We start from the raw sequence: 22,186 nt of genomic DNA on the forward strand, positions 1-22,186 counted from the left end.
AAAGGCCTTATTTTCAGTAGTGATGAAAGCCTTGGCATCTCCAAGGATGTCTTGCACCAGTAAGTTAGCAGTGAGCCCAGTCACCACGAGAGGGCAGACTTCTTCCCTGCCCCTACCTGGATCAGTTCAAGGGAGCCACGTGGCAGTCTCCCAGGAGGTGGATTGCTCGCCAACTCCCAGTAGGGGAGGGCCAGGCACAAGCTGCCAGGAGGGGGGCACTTCCTCCTTTCTCAAGACCATTCGGTCCGCTTCAGTGTCGATGAGAAGTTTGAATCTTTTATTGCCAATATTTAAAATAATTTTGGGTCTAATGCCAGGAACCAAAAGAACGGTCCAATGGGCTTTGATGGTCTCTTTCCCCTTATTTAACAGGGCTGGGGGGAGCCCCAGGAGGAGTTTAAAGGCTTTCCCTGTATGTCAAACTTTGACCAACATTCCCTAGCCCAATGAACGCCTTTTTGTATTTAGGCCAGCGGGTGCAAGGGGCATTGGTCGAACCCCCCAAGGGTGATGGAGGCTTTGTCTTGTTGGGGCATTCCTTTTTAAAGTGGCCCTCATCCCTGCACCCAAAACATGTTGAGTTTTTAGGATTTCACTGTAATGCGCAGATTGTAGTGACCAAATCTCTCTGTTTATTTTCCTGAAGGGCGGCAGCCATGGCCCTAGCCTGATGGGAGATAGTGCCAACATCCTTGGTGGCTACAAGCCATCTACTCATGGAGTTGTCCTTGAGGCCTGCACAGGCAAGGCAGTGATCAGGCGTCATCCCTTCCCAAACCAACATTTTAGTAAACTGATCCCGTAATGCCCCTGGGGGAAATTTTCTTTGAAGGCTTTTTTCACCCTATCTATAAATGTAGCCAAGTCCTCAGATGGTTTCTGAGTAATACCCATAAGGGGGGGGGGCTTCAGAAGGTCCCTCATCATGCCTTTTCCGTGCCGCCAAGCCCAGTGCCCTGACCTGGTCCCTATATGGATCAGGTATAGCCACCTGTCAAGTGCCTGTAGCATATTGATCAGGGGTACCAGAGAGCATCCCAAAAGTTATTGGCACAGGGGGCTGTTGACTTTGGTTTCGCTCTGCCTGTGTATGGTACTCATCTTTTAAAAAGGCACACCACTTAATGTATAGGGGACCTGACAAGACAGCCCTGACTAGATTTTTCCAACCTTGGGTTGTACAAGGTTGATGGGCAAGTCCCTGTAATAGGGTCTCAGACCAAGGAGAGTTAGGTCCATCCTCCGAGACTGCCTTTTTAAGATCCTTAAGGTCCTGAGCTTTCCATGGATACCAGGCAGCAGGGCGATTGCCCCCAGGATTTAGATTGGCAGGAACTAAAAACAGTAGCTTTATTTTCTGGTGGCTTGGTGGCCGAATATGAAGGAGAGGCCAAGAGGGTCCAGAAAGGATTAGTCGATGGAGGAGGTGGAGGAGGTCCCCTGGAAGGCCAGGGAGAACTCTCAAAGGGATCGAGTGAGGGGTATAAAGATGTACCCTTTTCTGGGGTTTTTAAAGCTATATCTCCAGGAAAAGTAGTTGGATCAGGCTGTATACTATCTTCTTCCTCTGTTTCTTGTTTATGTTTGGTTGGCCTTGGAGGGAAGCAACACTTGAGGGCTGAGATCATAGGGAGGACCCCTAAGGGGGATATTTGACCCTTCTCCACATGTGCCTGACAAACAAGGGCCTCTACCCTATCCCAAATGTCCCAATCAAAGAGACTTCCTTCCAGCAGCCATGGCACCAGTTTAAGAAGGCAATCCCAGGTCTGTCGAGCCTGATTATCAGTTAAATTAAGCCCTCTACTCTTTAGGAGTGCCCTGAGAGATTCTAAGGCAGGATTGGATTTAGAGGTAGACTGTCCCATATTATAAAGTCGAGAGAGAAATTTCCATAAAATTAGGGCTATTGCAACCCACAGACACACAAGTACAACACAAACACAAGGATCCAAAAGATAGGTAAACATGCTGTACAAAGGTCATAGATGCAGCTCGCCGGCGAACTGAAAGTGAAAGGAAAGGGAAAGAGAACGAAGAGATGTTGATAAGCAAGTACAGGTTATAGAAGCAAAATTTAGCACATTAAATATGAAGACTGCCTCATAACTTATGAGGGTACACTCACCCGCACATGCACACCAACTGACCTCCTCAATGAGAATGCCTCTCACGGGGCACTAGTCTGCCAGGTTTCTTTTGCCCCACGTTGGGCGCCAGGTGCTGGGCTCCCCCGGGCAGGTAGTGCTGGGGGAGGACCAGGCCCACTGGTTCCTCCCAAGGGGTTGAGGAGGAGGGTGGGTGTCGAAGGCCATGGACAAAACCACTGAGCCGGAAGTCTCCTCAAAGCAGGAACTCACTTTATTGTTACCGGCAGGTGTTTATATAATGTTGAGAACAAAGGCAGGGATTTTAGGATGTAAGGGCCAATAGCATGCCACGACCTCTGAGATGATTGGTTCTCACTCTAACTTCCTGTGCAGAAGTAGCAGGCCAGAAGCCATTTGGCCCCCTGCTGAATCATAGTTGGTGGGAGGCAGTTTGCCAAACTTTAGCTAGGTTCAGGAATTTCCATTATGCCTCACGTCTGGGCCTCTCAAGGCCCAACACTCACTAACAACAGGAGAATGGACATCACAAACTCTGTTTCCAGAATTCTGGGATAAGCACAGATGTCCTTATTCCCAAAACATGGTGTCTGTAGAATCACAAAGTGTTTTGCAAACAGAAAGGTTTTATTAGGACAGGCTAAAAGACCCCTACAATCCTCCTTTTTCTTCTTCTTCTGGAGTGCTGGGATATAGGTTTGCACCAGTTCACCTGACTTTTTTCTTTTTGGTGTTACTTCACTGGTTGGGTGCTCCAGTACAATATTGTATGAAAGTGGTGAAAGAGGAAAAACTTGTGTTTTTCTGAGTCATAAAAGAAACCTCTCCATCTTCATCATTTAATGTGATACTGACTTCAAGAGTATTCTGTGAATACCTTTTATCAAATTGAAAAAGTTTTCCTGTATTATTCATTTGCTTAGTGTTATTACACAAGTGAGTTGAATGTTATTAAAAGTCAAAAATTACACAAGGGACTATGAGAAGGGGGAAAAAGGTCCAAAGAAGGGCTAATATTATACCAGGGGGTTGATTTTCATTAACTTCTTTTAGATGTATTGAGATGACTATATGATTTTTATCCTTTATGATATCAATGTGGCTTATTTACTCTGATAGATTTGTTTTGGACTTCTGGTCTTCAGAATTATAAGAGAATAAATTTCTTTTGTTTAAGTCACTAAGTTTGTGGGGTTTTATTATATAAAAATAGAACATCAATGAGATCATACAGTATAATATAAGGTTGGTTTAACATTTAAACATTTTTCAGGTATGTGAGTACTAGGGAACTGAACCCATGCCAGCAGGCTTTGCTAGCAAAGCACCTTAACTGCTGGACCATCTCCCCAGCCCTGACCTAATAACTTTAATGCGCACAGTTCCACACCAACGCAACATGTGTCTATCAGGGTCACATCACTGCAAGATTGTCTCTTTTGCCTACACTAATGTCTTTACTGTCAATGATTTTAAAATATTTCCTAATTTCTGTTGGATCACTTTTTAAAGAAAAAAGACCTGGGGGCTGGAGAAATGGCTTAGCGGTTAAAGCACTTGCCTGAGAAGCCAAGGGATGTATGTTTGACTCTCCAGATCCCAGGTAAGCCAAACACACAAGGTGACACAAGGGCACACGGTGACATAAGGGCACATGGTTGCACATGTGCACAAGGTGGTACACCTGTCTGAAGTTCAACTGCAGTGGCTGGAAGCCTTGGCACACCAATTCTCATTTTCTCTCTCCCTCTCATAAATTTTTTTTTTTTTAATTTTAAGCCAAAAAAGAATACTATTAACCAGGAAAAAAATCTGTATATATAGCTATAAAATTAGAAACTACTTGTGTCTTGAATTAGGGAGCTGGTATCAACTATGGCATTTTCATTTGAAATGAGGTCATAAAAGTTTTGAGGGGGAAAAAATATGTATATAAAACACATGCATTTAGCACAAATGTATAAATTGTTAATTATACATATCATGGCAAATGGTAAGAGGAAAAATGCATCGTCTTTTCCATTCTCTTGTTCTTTCTTAGAAGCCATTCCACATTCCCATCTAATACAATAGCTAGATACAGTCATCTTCCGAGTGTGAATCTATGTTTAAAGGAATATCCATCCCTAAAATTCCTAATCAAAGATAATATACAACTTGCCAATTATCCAACTGGGCAATCAGACAAAAAATAAGCATTATAATTCTGACATCCACACCTACAACAGAATGCTTTCCATAGTGAGATGTGAACAAGAGGGAACCAGGTGACACCATTCCACATAATGTTCTCCGGAAAAAAAAAAGTATGACATTTAGGACATCCATGTGTCTTTATTGTTTCATTATGACAGGTTATGATTCTGTTACAAATTGTATATATATATATTGACTTAGTAAAATCCAAACTATGACTTGAGAAAAATTAACACATGAGACATGATCTGAAAAGCTCTATGCTAAACAAAACAGGGACACATTTCATTGCAATCTAAAATTTTCAACTAGCTTTATTACTGATACATGCTAGTGCAAAACTGAAAATTACTGCATGCACAAAATTGGTCACTGCAAACTGTAACAAGAAGGTACATGTCTGTCATCCCCAGACTCAGAAGGCTGAGGCAGAATGATGTTGAGTTGGAGCTTAGTCAGGACTATACATAAACCCTTTATATAAAAATAAAAAATAAATTAAGCCAGGCATGGTGGCACATACCTTTGATTCCAGCACTTGGAGGCTGAGGTAGGAGGATCATTATGAGTTTGAGACCAATCAGGAGCTATAGATGAATCTCAGGTTAGCTTGGGCTAGAGTGAGACCCTGCCTTGAAAAACACAAAAACGGATATCAAAGTGCCAGGTGTGGTGGTGCATGCCTTTAATCCCAGCACTGGGTAGGCTGAAGTAGAAGGATTGCTGTGGGTTTGAGACCAGCCTGAGGCCACATAGAGAATTCCAGGTCAGAGCCGGGTGTGGTGGCGCACGCCTTTAATCCCAGCACTCAAGAGGCAGAGGTAGGAGGCTCGCTGAGAGTTCAAGGCCACCCTGAAACTACAGAGTGAATTTCAGGTCAGCCTGAGCCAGAGTGAGACCCTACCTTGAAAACCCAAAAAAAAAAAAAAAGAGAGAGAAAATTCCAGGTTAGCCTGGGCTAAAGCAAGACCCTACCTAAAAAAAAAAAAAAAAAAAAAAAAAAAGATATTAAAGTGAATAGGATCTGTAATCCCTAACAAAAACAAAAACCTTGGGAGCCTTTTAATCACCTATGTTATCATTGTGGGAATTTCCTGACAGATGCAGAGCTGTTCAGACAGAGAGGAAGATTTATTCACACTAGCAATCTGACACCCAGATCTTTTTTTTAAATTTATTTTATTTTATTTTTATTTGAGAGCAACAGACAGAAAGAGACAGAGAGAGAGAGAATGAGCGAGCCAGGGCTTCCAGCCACTGCAAACAAACTCCAGACGTGCATCTGGCTAAAGTGGGTCCTGCGGAAATCGGGCCTCCAACCAGGGTCCTTAGACTTCACAGGCAAGCGCTTAACCGCTAAGCCATCTCTCCAGCCCCCAGATCTCTCTTTAATGGCATCAGCCCTGGGCTTAGGCATACAGGGCTTTTCACAACTTTTTTTCTACAGCAGATACAAGCAAGCAAGGTTATAGAACCATACATGGCATGAACAGGCAACTACATAGTTTAATTTTCTTATAATTCTCATTCCAGTTAGTCCAAAACTATGTCAGTAATGCGCAGAGCAGATAGGGAACTTATCTCTGTTCCCTGGCTTCTCCATGTGGGTAACTTGTGGGCAAGAAACATCTCTCTGTTCTTTAGTCTCTCCTTGTGGGGGCTTGTGGGCAAGTGGGAGTTTCTCTCTGTGTTCCCTGCTCTCTCCTTGTGGGTGGCTTAAGAGCAACCAGAGACTTATCTCTGTGCTTTATGGGTAACTCCTGGCCTGTCAGGGGACTCTGTACCCAGTATGTTTCTTTTAAGATTGCTATTTTCTGCTAGATTATCATTTAACCTACTTAACCTACTTTAAAATAGGGGGCTGGGGCTGGAGAGATAGCTTTGTGGTTAAGGTGCTTGCCTGAAAAGCCAAAAGATGCAGGTTCAATTCCCCAGTACCCACATAAAGCCAGATGCACAAGGTGGCTTATGCATCAGGAGTTTGTTTGCAGTGGCTAGAGGTTCTGGCACACTCATTCTCTCTCTCTCTTTTTCTCTCTCAAATAAATAAAAATATTTTTTAAAAAAATCATGGGCTGGGGCTGGAGAGATGGCTTAGTGGTTAAGACATTTGCCTGCAAAGCCAAAGGATCCTGGATCCACATAAGTCAGATGCACAAGGGGGCGCGTGCATCTAGAGTTCGTTTGCAGTGGCTGGAGGCCCTGGCACACCCATTCATTCTCTCTCTCTCTCAAATAAATAAATAAATTTTATATATAGGTATAGATATAGATTAGATATAGATATAGATATATGTTTTTCAAGGTAAGGTCTCACTCTGGCCCAGGCTGACCTGGAATTCAGCCCAAGATGTTTTTAAAAATATTTTATTGAGCCGGGAATGGTAGCTCATGCCTTTAATCCCAGCACTCAGGAGACAGAAGTAGGAGGATCGTCATGGTTCGAGACCACCCTGAGACTCCATAGTGAATTCCAGGTCAGCCTGGGCCAGAGTGAGACCCTACCTCGACAAACCAAAAAAAAAAAAGTCATGGGTTGGAGAGGCTCAGACATTAGGTATGCTTCCTGCTCACATTTGAGAGCCTGAGGCTGCCCAAGTTCAAATCTCTAGATCACATGCAAAGCAGCTGGGGGTGACTATGTGTACCTGTAACCCCAGTCCTGCAGGGGAGAAATTTGAGACTCTTCAGAGCACCACAAACCCCAAAATTAGTAAAAGGAGACTCTGGCCCAAAACAAGACAAGTATTGCAAGCAGGACTCAGAAGTAAGGTGAGTTATCAGGGACGAGTAAATTCACTGCAAATTACACAACTTACATAATACTTTACAGCTGACAACTCTATGCTAATGAAATCCTAAATTAACTGCCAAGTGTCAAGTTCTCCCCTGTGTTTTCTACCATTAGCTAGGCTTCAGCAGGAGGTACCACACTACCCCTTAATGGAGTAGTGAACAGTTAATAGCCTTCCCTGAAAACTAAGGGAAACTAAAGAGTTAATAACTATCCTTAAAGCTTGCAAACAATAAAGAAGGCACAGAAGTATTCAGCCTCATTAAATTTGACACCTTCCCTGATTGATGTATTCCCCTTAGCCTAGATGGCCTTGAAGGACTAGGAACCATGAGTGTCCTCCCTTAGACATTCCTGGCTGAAGAAGCCTATTCTGAATAAGGACACAAATAGCTACAATTCTCTCATCACCTGTACCTGGTACAGTCTATTTCTTAGGATCTTCCTTTTAAGTTTGAACCCCAGCCTGGCTCAGTGCTTCAGCCTTCATCCTGTTGGAAGGTTGCTGCCCCTAACTGTTTCTCTCAATTAACAGTCTGTCTGTAGAGATCAAGTCTGGTGTCCTCTTTTGCTTGTCTCTTACACTTTCCTTACACTAACAACCAGGCAGAAGAATGATGGAGTAGTTAACCCAAGATCCACTCCAAACTCCACAGGCAAGCGACCCCCACTGTATGTGTTTAGGGTGCCAGTAGGGAACATACACATGCATACACCACACATTTTTTTTAATTTAAGAAATTAAAAATCAGTCAGTGCGCCCGCTGTGTCCATGGAGAGTAGTTGAGGGCTCGGAGCTCAGGCCCTAGGCTCTGGGGCGCTGGTACAGCAAAGATGTCAGCTTCATTGGTTTGGGCCACTGTCTGAGCTGTGCACAAGAGGAAACTGCAGCCCACCCAGGCCGCTCTCACCCTGACACCTTTAGCTGTAAACAAGATAAAACAACTTCTTAAAGATATGCCTGAACATGTAGGTGTAAACGTGGGTGTTCGGACCAGGGGCTGTAATGGCCTTTCCTATACTCTGGAATATACAAAGACAAAAGGAGATTCTGATGAAGAAGTTGTTCAAGATGGAGTCAGAGTGTTCATTGAGAAAAAAGCACAACTAACACTTTTAGGAACAGAAATGGACTATATTGAAGACAAATTATCCAGTGAGTTTGTCTTCAACAACCCAAACATCAAAGGAACGTGTGGCTGTGGAGAAAGCTTTAACATGTGAAACCTCAGGACCCCGGCTTCAAGCTCCAGGGGAGCTGGAGGCTGCCTGCAGAGAGCTGAAGAGATCTGTCTGCTGCCTGTGCTCAAGGTTTATGATGTGTGACCACCTTATTGGGAAAATAAAGTGATGCATTTTGAAAATGAAGCCAGTGTATGAGACTCGAGAAGATATGATCTTTGTATTCTCTATGAGGGACAGATGAGAAACCATTGCTCTCTCTGAATTGTTTTTTCTGTCCTGTCCCAAGGAGGGGAAAAAGTCATCCACTCTGCACTTAACTTGCTGTGGCATCTTTTGCATTTATACCAGATCATGGCCAGTGTTCTTCTGGGAGGAGGTCAGGGAAGATTGATAGGTGAGCTCACGATCTATCCCTAGTGAATAGCTTCAGTGCGCCTCTCCCCAGTCATTTTTCTCACCCATTTTTCTGGTTTCAAATTCCATAAGCAAGAAGTCCTGACTGTGGGTGACATTACAGAGGTGCCTTGTTTTTCTACCCAAACATACCATGGTCTTTTACATTTTATCAAAAAAAGTCACTGTCAAGAATCCTCATTTGGGAACCCTTCAACAGCACCAGATGAATAATGTCCTTGAACTATTGTTTTCATGAGTTCTGAGTATCAGAATATGAGAGCCACCAGGCCCAGCTTAACCCCCTCTCCTTTGGCACTCTGTCTGCTTCAAGATGGAAGCTCGAGGCTTTCCTAGACCTTTTTAAATTGGATTTTTAATAGTTATCAAGCTTGGCTTCCTCAATTCTGTATGTGAAGAGACATAGCTGCAAGGAAGCCAAAGGGCTTTGTCTCTGTACACCCCTGTGCAAGCTAGCAGAGAGCTTCTTTCCTCCCTTACAGGGGACACAGGTGCTCAGCACTGAAGAATAGTTGTGAAGATAAACGGGAGGCTGGCTTCCTTACATATTGCAGAGTTTGTAATTTTTTATGGAATATGCACTATTTTATTTTGAATGGAAAAAATCTTATTTGAAACCCTTTTGTATCAATTTCTATCTTGTTTCTGGAGAACTTTGAAACAGTGGTTTATATTTATAGGGAAGATAAGCAGCCCACAATTACTCTTAGAGCATGGTAGTATTTGTGGAACAGAATATGGAGTTCTTTGTGTACAATGCCCAGTATGTATATACTTTCTCATTCCTAAGTGTATAGTTAAGTATTTTAACCTAAAAGCCTATCACCAGCTTTTCTTTTGAGATTGGGCATATCTGAGTGGCCTTGCTACTACCATCTGGTCAACCCCCCTACCATGTAGATTCCTTGCACGGCTTCAGTCACCCAAAATTTCCAGCCTCCCCTCTTGTGTAGGTCTCACATCCCACCCAGCCTTGCAGACCCAGAATTCCACTCTCAGCCTGTGGGAGGGAAAGGTGGGAAGTCTTGAGAGCTGCTAATTAGCTACAGTGAATATCATAGGCCACTTCCACGCCCAAATCCCTGGAGTCAAGCTGAAGGGGCATGACCTTAGGGGTGTGGTCAAGCCCTCCACCCCTCCAGTGAGGGGCTCTCCCCTCCTGTCAGTCACGCCATAGTCCCAGCCTTCTCAGATGGGCATCTCCTGACCCACCACATCCCCTGCACCAGTCGGATCTGCCAGTTTCCATGGAGGCGAGTGCTGCAGTGGGGATCTTTTTGGGAGGCCACAGGGGTAGAAACCCCAGGAGAGAGAAAGGAAGAGAGGGAGAGCAATCTGAGACGAAGCATGATGGGGGCTAATTTTTAAAAGAAAGAGTAGAGGGTTGGAAAGATGGCTTAGTGGTTAAGGTGTTTACCTGTGAAGCCAAGTTTGACTCTCCAGATCCTACATAAGCCAGGTGCACAAAGGTGAGGCAAGTGCAAGGTCGCACATGCCCACTAGGTGGCGCAAATGCCTGGAGTTTGATTGTAGGGGCTGAGGCTCTGGCACGCCAATTTTCTCTCTCTCTCGCCTCCTTCTCTCTAGAAAAAAAAAAAGCTGGGTGTGGTGGCACATGCCTTTAATCCCAGCACTTGGGAGGGAGAGGTAGAAGGATTACTATGAGTTTGAGACCAGCCTGAGACTACATAGAGGATTCTAGTCAGCCTGGGCTAGAGCAAGACTCTATCTCGAAAAAACAACAAAAAAAATTAATTTAAATTAATTTTGAAAAAGAACAGAGGAAGCAACAGAGGGGTTAGATGAGAAACAGCTTAGAGAATCCCCTTCTAGAGTTAAATATTTTAAAAATATTTTTATTGTTCTTTATTTTTTTATTTGAAAGAGAGAGGTAGGAAGAGATTGGGCATGCCAGCGTCTCCAGCCACTGCAAACAAACTAGATGCATATGCCACCTGTGCATCTGGGTTCTAAGGAATCAATCCTGGGTCCTTTAACAGCTAAGCCATCTCTGCAGCTCAGGTGGGTGTTTTTGTTTGTTTGTTTGGTTGGTTGGTTGGTTTTTTGGAGGTAGGGTCTTGATCTAGCCCAGGCTGACCTAGAATTTACTATGTAGTCTCAGGGTGACCTTTAACTCACACCAAATTCCACACCCCCAACCCACCCAGCCTGTCATAGTATCCCATATCAGAGTAAACTGTAGCTCTGAACCATTGCCTGGCCTCTCTCTGTTGGCTGTTGGCACTGACGCGAGTTGCACAGCAGAAAAGGGAAACAATAGAATTTATTTATTTACTTTCTTTCAGTACTCAGAATTGAACTCAGGGTCTCACGTTGCTGGCCATGTGTTCTATGTCTCAGCCTCCCAATCAGCTGGATTGCAGACATGTACCACCATGTCTGGCTGCATTGTTTGCTTTAAAAAAACCTCATCAGAGTAGGTATCACTTACAATGGATCAAAACAGTTTTATTTTTTGTTTGTTTGAATCAGGGTCTCACTCTAGCCTAGGCTGACCTGGAATTCATAGTAATCTTCCTACATCAGCCTCCCCAGTGCTGGGATGAAGGTGTGTAACACCACTCCCAACAGAAATAAAATAATTACTGTAAGGAAAGTGTAAGAGAAAAGCAAAAGGAAACACTGGGCTTGATCTCTACAGACAGACTGTTTATTGAGAGAAACAGCAAGGGGCTTCAACTTTCCCACAGGATGAAGGCTGGAGCACTGGGGTGCAAGCTTATAATGGGGAATCTTAAAAAATCTTTAAAAAGACAGACTGCACCAGCTGGAGTCTAAGGGAAGTAGATAAGGAACTGTAGTTATTTGTGTCCTTTCTCAGAATAAGCTTTTTTTAAGCCGGGCATGGTGGCACACGCCTTTAATCCCAGCGCTTGGGAGGCAGAGGTAGGAGGATCACAGTGAGTTTGAGGCCACCCTGAGACTACATAGTTAATTCCATGTCAGCCTGAGCCAGAGCCAAACCCTACCTTGAAAAAATAAATAAATAAATAAGCTTTTTTAGCCAAATTGTCTAGCAAGGATAACCCACCAGATGGTTTCTGTTCCCTCAATGTTTTCTGAGCTAAGAGAAGTTTAGTTTATCATTCAGGAATAGACGAGCCTATCAAGGCCATGCTTCTGAAGTTTCATTGCTTGTTGGTCTTAGAAATAGTTATTAACTCTTTAGTTCCCTCTAGTTTTCAAAGAAGTCTATTAACCCTTCAATCCAGACTCTGGAAAGATTCAAAAGACTGGGGAGAATTGGGGATGTAAGGGGCATTTATGGGAGGACTGTGTGGGCAGGAATGGGGCAGTGATTCATCTTCCTACTACTTCAAGCAGGGGGAGGGGGCAGTAGATCTCTCAAGGTGTCCCACACAGTCCAGTAGATATTCAGTGGCCACGAGGAATTTAGTGAAGTGAAGTCATGAAGTAAAGGCATGTATTCTGTCCAGGCAGAATTCAGTGAGGTATCTGAGTATATAAGGACCAAAAGAGAGGGTGAACATTATCATAATCGGGGGAATAAACTACATGTCATAGACTTAACTTGAAGGGAGTAGAGCTATGAGATTTTTTTTAATTTATAGCAATAAATATCTTAGTTGGTCACAGAGAAATCCCAGGTCATATGTAGAAAAGTATTATTGGCCATTAAAAAGGCTAATACAGGGCTGAAGAGATGGCTTAGCGGTTAAGCACTTGCCTGTGAAGCCCCGTGTGAGGCTTGATTCTCCAGGACCCATGTTAGCCAGATGCACAAGGGGGCGCATGTGTCTGGAGTTCATTTGCAGTGGATGGAGGCCCCGGCATGCCCATTCTCTCTCCCTCTCTCTCCCTCTCAATCTCTCTCTCTCTGTCCCTCTTCTCTCTCTGTCTGTCTCTCTCAAATAAATAAATAAATAAACAAAAAATGTTAATATAGCCCAAAATATTACTGGCTCTGGATTGGTAACATTTATCTCTCCACAATCATTGTAGTCCATCATTGAAGTCTTAGTCATACAGATGTGGCTTTGGGGAGTTTTAGCTTTTAGTTTTCCATTTTCCAAACTTCATTTTGTAATTTGTGTACATAGTAGGCTATTATCCCACATCAATATTATGAATAGGCAAGGAGGCAACTCTTCAGGAGAGTGATAGGTATTAGAGCCATTAGGAAAGAAATACCTAGATCATGTCAAATCTATTAGCCATTACAATCTGGTTATTATCCATGTATGAGGTTTTTGCATGTGACATGACATTTAGAAGTGACTGGAACGTTATATTTAAGGTATAAAAATAATAATAATATAGATGAGTAAGTAAGAAAGAGTTGTTAACTTGGATGGGAGGTTAATTGGAATTTGTGGAAATATAAAGATTTGGTTTAGGGTCAGGCGTGGTGGTGGGCACCTTTAATCCCAGCACTTGGGATGCAGAGGTAGGAGGATCGCTGTGAGTTCAAGACCACCTGAGACTACATAGTGAATTCCAGGTCAGCCTGAGCTAGCGTGAGACCCTACCTTGAAAAACATAAATAGAAGAATGAGGAAGACTTCTGGTTAAGATGGCGGCATAGGTACCATGCCAAAGCAAGGAAAAACTCTAGAAGCTATCTATTGGTTTAAACTTTTAGCAAGAAGAGAAAACTTAGATACCAATATGTAGAATAAGTTAAATAGGGCCAGTAAAGACAGGAATTTCTTTAAGAGGGTAGAGTTTGCATTTGATTTAGTGAGATGGCTTGAATTTTGTTTGAGGGGGAGAGACCCTGGCAAGTCATAGCCAGATGACAGAACTCTGTGTGAGAGGCAGAGTTTTAGAAGGGACAGGATTTTAGATGACTTTTGGTGACAGGAGAATTTGATAAGTAGAACAAGAAGTACAAAGGGGAGGACAGGAATGAAGGACAAAAAAGCCCTGAAGGAAAGGAACCTCGGACCACTTACCATGTTTTCTGAGGAAGTTATCAAGATCAATAAGAATATTAAAGTCAAAAGTACCAAATTCAGGCCAGCGGTAGCCATTATCTAAGGAATATTGCAGCCAAATTTGAATAGAGAGTTGGAGTAATTTGGCAGGCAGGAGCTCAGGTAGTCCAAACCCCTTTAAATTAGCCTTGAGACATGCCAATGAAGTGTCTTTTGAAACAGATAATTTAGAGCCCATTTTGCAGGACAAGGACTAGATGGCCAATCCTGCCACCAGGGACATCTCCCAGGCTTAGGGAGGGCAAACAAAACCCAAAGTTTAGGAGGAGCATCCTCACACTTATAAGGTTCGGGATGTCCAGTGGAATGAGAGGTGGGAGGCTCATGGAGGCTCCAATCTTCCACAGACCATAAAGTGAGAAACTTCTGGAGTTTCTAAGGTCTGAGGTGGGTTGCCTCTGCCACAGACTGAGAACAAAGATCTTGTCTTGAAGTTGTAATTTGATGAGGATGTGGATGCAGTAGATCACATGGTGAGAGGCCTTTAGTCTGGAGTTCAAAAGTCCAGTGGGAGAGGGTGAAAGAAGAAGAAAAGGAAGAACTCTCCAGGGATCAAGCTGTAAAGACTGAAGGTTTCAGGTCACAGGTGGCTGTTTAGTTCAGAGTAGTGAGCACAGTGAGTTCTTCTATTCCTGAGAGTGAAACATTGGCAGCGAGGTAGAGAAAAGGGGAGAGGAAGCTGGGGGGGGGTGCAGCCTGAAAGCCCTGGAGGGGTATCTGAGACCCCGGCACCAATGTAAGGAAAGTGTAAGAGAAAAGCAAAAGAAAACACCAGACTTGATCTCTACAGACAAGATTGTTTGTTGAGAGAAACAGCAAGGGGCTTCAGCTTTCCCACAGGATGAAGGCTGAAGCACTGGGCCAGGCTGGGGTGCAAGCTTATAAGGGGAGTCTTAAGAAAAACAGTCTGTGCCAGCTGCAGGCCCAAGGGAAGTAGATAAGGAAGTGTAGTTATTTGTGTCCTCGATCAGAATAAGCTTTTTTAGCCAAATTGTCTAAGAAGGATAACCCACCAGACAGTTTCTGTTCCCTCAAGGTTTTCTGGAGCTCTCAGGGAAGTATCATCCGGGAGTAGACAGGCCTGTCAAGGCCATGCTTCTGAAGTTTTTTATTGTTTGTTGGTCTTAGGGACAGTTATAAACTCTTTAGTTCCCTCTAGTTTTCAGAGAACTCTATTAACCATTCAATTACTAGAATAAATGAAAAACATCAGCAATCCAGTTTTGTGAATCTAAGTAAATATCCTCTTTGGGGAACTATGAGTAGATATTGGAAACTCTAGGAGTATGGCACTCAGATCTATTATCAGGACTTTGGTTACCTGTCCATCCTATTTTACTGTCTTTGGTCCATACTGTCCATGAAGTTGTAATAGAAGAACAAACATCTGTCATTGATCCAAATGAAACTATGGGACACTTGACTTTTTTTAATTTCTTTTGAGGATTGTTGTATCTATGGCTGATGTAAGAGATTAATCAACAGGGTTTTTCTTCTGAGCAGGCTTAGGGTATGACTATTAGAGCATTTTGTTAAAATATACTCTTGTTAAATTGGGCATCAAAGTAGACTGGTGCTAGAGGGCAAAAGTGAGTTTATTACTTAGTTTAGCTCAGATTGAAAACTAAAATAATATCAGTAGTAACTATTCTTTTTTTTTTTTTGAGTGTCTAAAATTTAAACGTTCAAACCTTCACAAGTCCTTCTATTCCTTACATGAAAGGTACTTAATAAGTTACATGTTCTACTTACATTTAAAAAAAAGAAGATACCTCTCATGTAAGTAGAAATTACTTAAAATATAAAGGGTAAGGATAAAAGATGAGCTATCCAGTCCATGTAAATTACATTAAAACCCAAACATAAATAGAAACAGAAGTGAAATTTTCCTAAAAGGAATTTTCACAATTCTTACTCCCAAGGGGGATAAATTATACTACAAATAAATTTACATAGACTAAGATTTTCCTTGCTGTGGTATGTAAATATAAGTAAAGTCCATGTGGTCTAAACTTTTCGGGTTATGTAGTTAAGAGATACAGACTGTTTTCTGGAGAGGTCGCTAGTTGAAGTAGGTAAGAACAATCATTTGAATGGGCTGTCTGCACACTGGGCAGGGCTTGTTCCTTTTCTTGAGCTTCTTTGCGCATGTGAAGCACGACATAAGATGTCCTGTCTTGCCATGAACAATGCAACCGTTTTTAGGTCAACCTTGGCAAATCACACAAGGCTCAATGGCATTAAGGGGGAAACTAGACTCCATACTTTCTTCCTTGTCTTGTGTTTCTTCTTTCTCCACCTCTTTAAAGTCTTCTTGGCTGCTACAAATCATGCTGCTAGAAGTCGATGGCTGAGAATGCTCTTCACTTTCTTGAGACTGGAAGGCTTGCATGACTTGATCATCATTTTCCTCAATCCATGTCTCTCTGGAGTCGTTCACTGCAGTTTTTTTACCATCAGGCACATCCAAGCCCTCTTCTGTCTGAGCCGAGATTTTTAGTTTGGCTTTTTCAAAGATTTCCCCTCTATCTTTCCCTTTATCATCTGGAAGCCAGTTCTCACGAAGGGCCCAACATCTGTTGCAATGTGGTGGAAGTGGAGGATTCATTTCATTACAGGAAGTACACTTCCAATAGTCCGCTAAAGAAATTTCAGGATCCTCTTCAAATGAATCTGTATCACTCTGTCCTGCCTGATACACTGTGACTCGATAAATCTCATCATCTTCATGTGAGAGTTCTTGACCTTCTTCACTAAGACTATAATCTTCTGAATCAAGAGATTCAACTTCAAATTCTACACTAAATTGATCAGAAACTGAGTCTTGATCCAACCAATCACCCGAATCTTCACTTACACCATCATCAAGCTCCTGATTTGAGGGGAACTCTGTGGACTCGCTGCCACTGCTTCTTTCACAACACAGCTCCCGTATCACACACAGAGCCAGGCTTTCCTCAAAGGAAAGGGATTTGTGGCACTTTCTCTGTCGTTCACCAGTTAAGTCATCTGAGTTTTCCTCTGTCTCACTAATTGTTCTCCTTCTAGATGAGGTAGAGGGTCTAGAAGCCAACTCTGAAGATGAAGGCGTCTCTTCTTGCAGTTCTTGCATAGGGTCCTTTAGATCACTCCCACCTTCAAGAGGACAACCATTCTCACTCATGGATGTTCCAGAGTTTGATGGCTCTTGCTGATTTACTACTACCAAGTTTTTGTAGATCATTGTGTATATTTTCCTGTGCTCTTTCACAGAGAAGCTTGGCACTCCAAACAAATCTCCAAGAAGATCATTTGAACAATAAACAATATGTTGCTGCTTCTCATCATATAATCTTTTAGTCATAATATACTGGCCAAGATAAAATATAACCTTTAATCCCAGCACTCGGGAGGCAGAGGTAGGAGGACTGCTGTGAGTTCAAGGCCACCCTAAGACTCCATAGTGAATTCCAGGTCAGCTTGGGCTAGAGTGAGACCACACCTCTTTCATAGTGTAAGTATCTTTTTGTGCACCAACAGTCTTTAACAACTTCAAAAGCAATGGCTTTGGCCTAACCTGGATCAAGGCGGGGGGAAAAAAAGAAAGTGCAGTTCTAGGGGGTGGGTGAGCGCGGGCGGGCGTCCGTCCGTCCGTCCGTCTGTCGAGCGCCGGCGAGCACAGCTGCCCCTCGGCGCCCCGCTCCCCCTCACCGGACGCGCGGAGGCACGACGCCCTGGGCCGCGGCCACCATGCTGCCTGGGGGCCCAGAGCGCTCGGAGTCCCGCGAGGAAGGCGGCGTTACCCCAGGCCCGCTTTCGAGCCGGTGTCCCCCCCCAAGACCCGTGCAGGCCCCCAACAAAGCTCAGGATGGCGGGGCGCGCCCCTGTCGTCCGCCGGGAGCGTACCGGAAGTGGCGGCCCATCCGCAGTAGTAACTATTCTAAGAGCATAGGATGAATTAGCTGGGGGCACAGGATGTAGCTCAGATGATACAATGCCTGTCTTCCGTGCACCAAGCCTTGGATTCCATCCTTAGCTCTGCATAAACTGGGCATGGTGATGCAATAAAAAAGGTAAATGGGACTGGAGAGATGGCTTATTCAGTAAAGGTTTTTGCTTGCAAAGCCTGATGGCCCAGGTTTGATTTCCCCAGTACCCATGTAAAGCCATATGCACAAAGTAGTATGTGCTTCTGGAGTTTGTTTGTGGTGGCAGTAAGCCCTGGCATGCCCTCAGTCTCTCTCTCTCTCTCTCTCTCTCTCTCTCTCTCTCTCTCTCTCTCTCTCTCTGCTTTTTCTCTGTCTCAAATAAAATATTTAGAAATAAATACATAGCTTTTTTTTAAAATACATTCGGAGCATTTCTACACTTTATTAGTGTTTTAGGTTCATTTACAGCTAACTTAGCTCCAGTAAGTTGACACTTAATATAAAAATTCTTTTTAAAAAATTTTTGTTTATTTATTTATTTATTTGAGAGCAGCAGACACAGAGAGAAAGGCAGTGAGAGAGAGAGAGGGAGGGAGGGAGAGAGAATGGGTGCGCCAGGGCCTCCAGCCACTGCAATGAACTCCAGACGCATGTGCCCCCTTGTGCAGATGGCTAACATGGGTCCTGGGGAATCGAGCCTTGAACCGGGGTCCTTAAGCTTCACAGGCAAGAGCTCAACCGCTAAGCCATCTCTCCAGCCCTAAAAATTCTTAAATAAAATAATTTCTTTTCAAAAAAGCTGAAGAGATGGCTCAGCAGTTAAAAAGACACTTGTTTCCAAAGCCCAGTGGCCTGAGTTCAATTCCTCAGTAACAATGTAAAGCCAGATGCACAAGGTGGCACATGCATCTGGAATTTGTTTGCAGTAGCAAGAGGCCCTGGCACACCCATGTTCTCTCTTTCTCTCTCTTTCTCTCTCTTTCTCTCTGTTTACCTCTTTCTCTCAAATGAATAAAATATTTTTTAAATTCTAAAACTCTAATAAAATAAATATATTCCCATATTATATATTATAAAGTAATCATTCAGATGTCTTTTTTTGAAATGCTTTTTAAATATTTTTTATTTATTTATTTGATGGAGAGAAAGAGGCAAAGAGAGACAGCAAGAAAGAAAATGGGCATGAGCTGGGTGTGGTGGCACATGCCTTTAATCCCAGCACTCAGAGGCAGAGGTAGGAGGATTGCTGTGAGTTCGAGGCCACCCTGAGACTACATAGTGAATTACAGGTCAGCGTGGGCTAGAGTGAGACCCTACCTTGAAAAACCAAAGAGAGGGCTGGAGAGATGGCTTAGCGGTTAAGTGCTTGCCTGTGAAGCCTAAGGACCCCGGTTCGAGGCTCGGTTCCCCAGGTCCCACGTTAGTCAGATGCACAAGGGGGCGCACGCGTCTGGAGTTCGTTTGCAGAGGCTGGAAGCCCGTTCTCTCTCTCTCCCTCTATCTGTCTTTCTCTCTGTGTCTGTCGCTCTCAAATGAATAAGTAAAAAATTTAAAAAATATATTTTAAAAAAAGAAAAACCAAAGAGAAAGAGAGAGAGAGAGAGAGAGAATGGGTGTTCCAGGGCCTTTAGCCACTGCAAACAAACTCCAGATGTATGCACCTCCTGGTGCATCTGGCTTATGTGGGTCCTAGGGAATTAAACCGGAATCCTTTGGTTTCACAGGTAAGTGCCTTAACCGCTAAGCCCTCCCTCCAGCCCTCAGATTTCTTTTTCCATCTTTTAATTTTGTTTGAAAAAATCCTAACATTGCAGGACTAAACTGGAATGTATTAATATTCCACTCTTGCATAAGGGGGAGTAGAGATAGAAGCTTATAAAACTAAACATGTATCTCAACATATCAACTGAACAAAGAAAGAAATGAAAATGCTTTAATTAGGGCTGGAGAGATTGTTTAGTAGTTTAGGCACTTGCCTGCAAAGCCAAAGGACCCAAGTTCAATTCCCCAGTACCCACATAAAACCAGATGCACAAGATAGCACATGTATCTGGAGTTCATTTGCAATGGCTATAGGCCCTAGAGTGCCCGTTCTCTCCCCCCTCCCTCCCTCTCTCTCTCTCTCTCAAATAAATACATAAGATATTTTTAAATGATCACAGGTGGATAATGTAGAAACTGGAAGTTTACTATTTAAAACCTAAAATTGCTGACTGCTCAGAAAGTACACAGATGGATCCCATGATGGTGGTGGTGAACAGCAGAAAGGGAGTATAGAAAAATATGCACTGTTCTCCATGCCGCCAGTCTCTGATTAAAGCTTGACATTGATTAGATATTGAACCAGGCTAATGTTGGCAACAGATCCAGTGATGGCAACCTGCCTATCAGTAGACCTTTCCACTGGATTTTCAGTTTTGATCTGAACCCTAGATATCTGACAGATCTCATTGATTTTGGTGCCCTGATGCCTGATTATGCAGCCAATCAAATCTTTTGGGATTACTGAGTTGATGAGTAGTCTGAGCAGACACATCCAAACCTATCCAATATCCTTTCACCCCTGGAGAGCTTGATTCAATGATACTGAATCATAGGGAAATGAGACTGTTGCATTGCTGACTGGTGCAGCTTGGTCAAATCTGGCTATGGAATGGCATGCAGTCCTTGAATGGCATAGATCTGACTACCTGGAAAGATGACTGGACAACCTGAGGGCTTGGGCTGATACACAGTGGCCATGCCCTTTGACACACCTAGTGATGGATTATGGAATATCAGCAACAGTGGTGGCCTGCTCAGTTGCACTAAGGAGCATATTTCCCTGCCACCTGAACCTGAGCTCCACTACTCTATTTCCTTGATCTTGAAACCACCTTTTCCAATGAGAGACCCACACTGACTAGCAGGTACCACCAGCTTAAGGATGACTGGGGGTCTATTGGAAGCTGTGCTATTGGTCACAGAGCTGCTTATGTCCTCTTCCAGTTTTTAAATAATCATAGCAAAGGCTTTAAAGGTGGCATTAGTGGGTCCAGTCAAAGTAGTAATTCCCTAAGGGCAATTCCCTTCTGAGATATGGATGTGTGCACCACTCTCCTCACACATCATCTGTTTTTTGTTTTTAGGTTTTTGGGTTTTTTTCAAGGTAGAGTTTCACTGTAGCCCAGGCTGACTGGAATTCACTATGTAGTCTCAGGGTGGCCTCGAACTCATGGCCATCCTCCTATCTCTGCCTCCTGAGGGCTGGGATTAAAGGCATACACCACCATGTCCCACCCATACATCTTCTTAAATGATTCTCTGTTCTTTCCATTGATACTGCCCAACTTCCTTCCCAAGCATAAGTAGCCAGAAGGTGAGAGTGAGATGTAATCCACCTTCAACCACACCAGTGTCCATGTCAAGCAGAGTTATGGGGAGCTAGACATCAAGTGGTCAAGCCTTATGCATCTGGCTTTCGTGGGTCCTGGAGAATCAAACTGGGATCCTTTGACTTTGTAGGCAAAGGCCTTAACCACAATGCCATCTCTCCAGCCCAGTTTTTCTTTTATTTTGATGTCACCATCTTCCCCTCCTATTATGAGGGTCTTGTGAAGGTAGCTAGAAACTGTGAGGTCATGAATAGCAAAGCAAATTTCTGTCTGGACAATTGCATTATAAGCAATCCTACCCTTCTTTTAGCTCTTAAATTATTTCCATCACCTCTTTCACAGTGGACCCTGAGCCTTGGAAGGGGAGAGAGAGATGTTACAGTGCTGAACAATACTCTGTTTCTTCTTCTCACCACTAGGGTGCCTTTTTGGGTTATCTCTTTGGTTGGTTTTGGTTTTTCGAAGTAGGATCTTATTCTACCTCAGACTGACCTGAATTCACTATATAGTCTCAGGGTGACCTTGAACTCATGGTGATCCTCCTACCTCTGCCTCCAAAGTGCTGGGATTAGAGGCGTGTGCCACCACGCCCAGTATGGTGACTTTTGGGTCATTCTAGTGGTTACCACCAGCTGAAAAGAAAAGTTTTTGTAACCAAAGTGAGAGTAGCATTAATATGTGGATATGAACATTAAGTAAAATGCTTACAGGGCAGTTTGGTGAGCATAATATATGTATTTAGTCAGACAAGAGCAGGCGTTGCACTCCAAAGGCTCATGACCTCCATGGGATTTTGATTAGGTTTTCAGTACCAAGCATGTATTCCCTCCCATAGAGCAGGTATCCAGTCCAATTAGAGAGCAGTTGGTTTCCCCCACAATAGGCATGCCACTATTGTACCTGTTTGGTCATTTGGCCTGGCTGGCCAAACTTGAGGCTTGCAGTGTCCACTGTTTTCACCATTGCTGACTTCTGTTGCCTATAGGGTTGCATGCAGTCAGTGCAGCTTTTTCCAGCTTTCTGTCTGCTGGTCTACTGGGAGGAGGATTTCAGCTCAGCTCCAGTTTGATTTCTTGGTGACCATGCAATACAGGCACACAGAGTCTTCAGCAATAGGGTTGTTTCAGTCAGGTTCTCATTGCTGGCAGAAATCACTCAACCAAGAGCAGCTTGTGGGAAAAATGGGGTCATTTTGCTTCACAGACTTGAGGGGAAGCTCCATGATGGC

The 22,186-nt window shown here is 43.5% G+C and overlaps 1 protein-coding gene and 2 pseudogenes across 1 annotated transcript; 1 reads left to right on the top strand and 2 right to left on the bottom strand.

Moving 5' to 3' along the window:
- The first annotated feature begins 7,932 nt into the window (after positions 1–7,932).
- On the top strand, positions 7,933–8,322 carry LOC101609690 (annotated as a pseudogene).
- A 7,188-nt stretch (positions 8,323–15,510) lies between these two features.
- On the bottom strand, positions 15,511–17,236 carry LOC123454360 (E3 ubiquitin-protein ligase Mdm2-like). The gene is given in 2 exon segments (XM_045133187.1): positions 15,511–17,046; positions 17,158–17,236. Coding segments are annotated over 2 exon segments (1,317 nt in total). The 5' UTR covers positions 17,167–17,236; the 3' UTR covers positions 15,511–15,738.
- A 2,548-nt stretch (positions 17,237–19,784) lies between these two features.
- On the bottom strand, positions 19,785–21,016 carry LOC101609892 (annotated as a pseudogene).
- Positions 21,017–22,186: the final 1,170 nt, after the last annotated feature.

The sequence above is a fragment of the Jaculus jaculus genome, chromosome 1, assembly GCF_020740685.1.
Source record: "Jaculus jaculus isolate mJacJac1 chromosome 1, mJacJac1.mat.Y.cur, whole genome shotgun sequence".
Lineage (NCBI taxonomy): Eukaryota > Metazoa > Chordata > Mammalia > Rodentia > Dipodidae > Jaculus > Jaculus jaculus.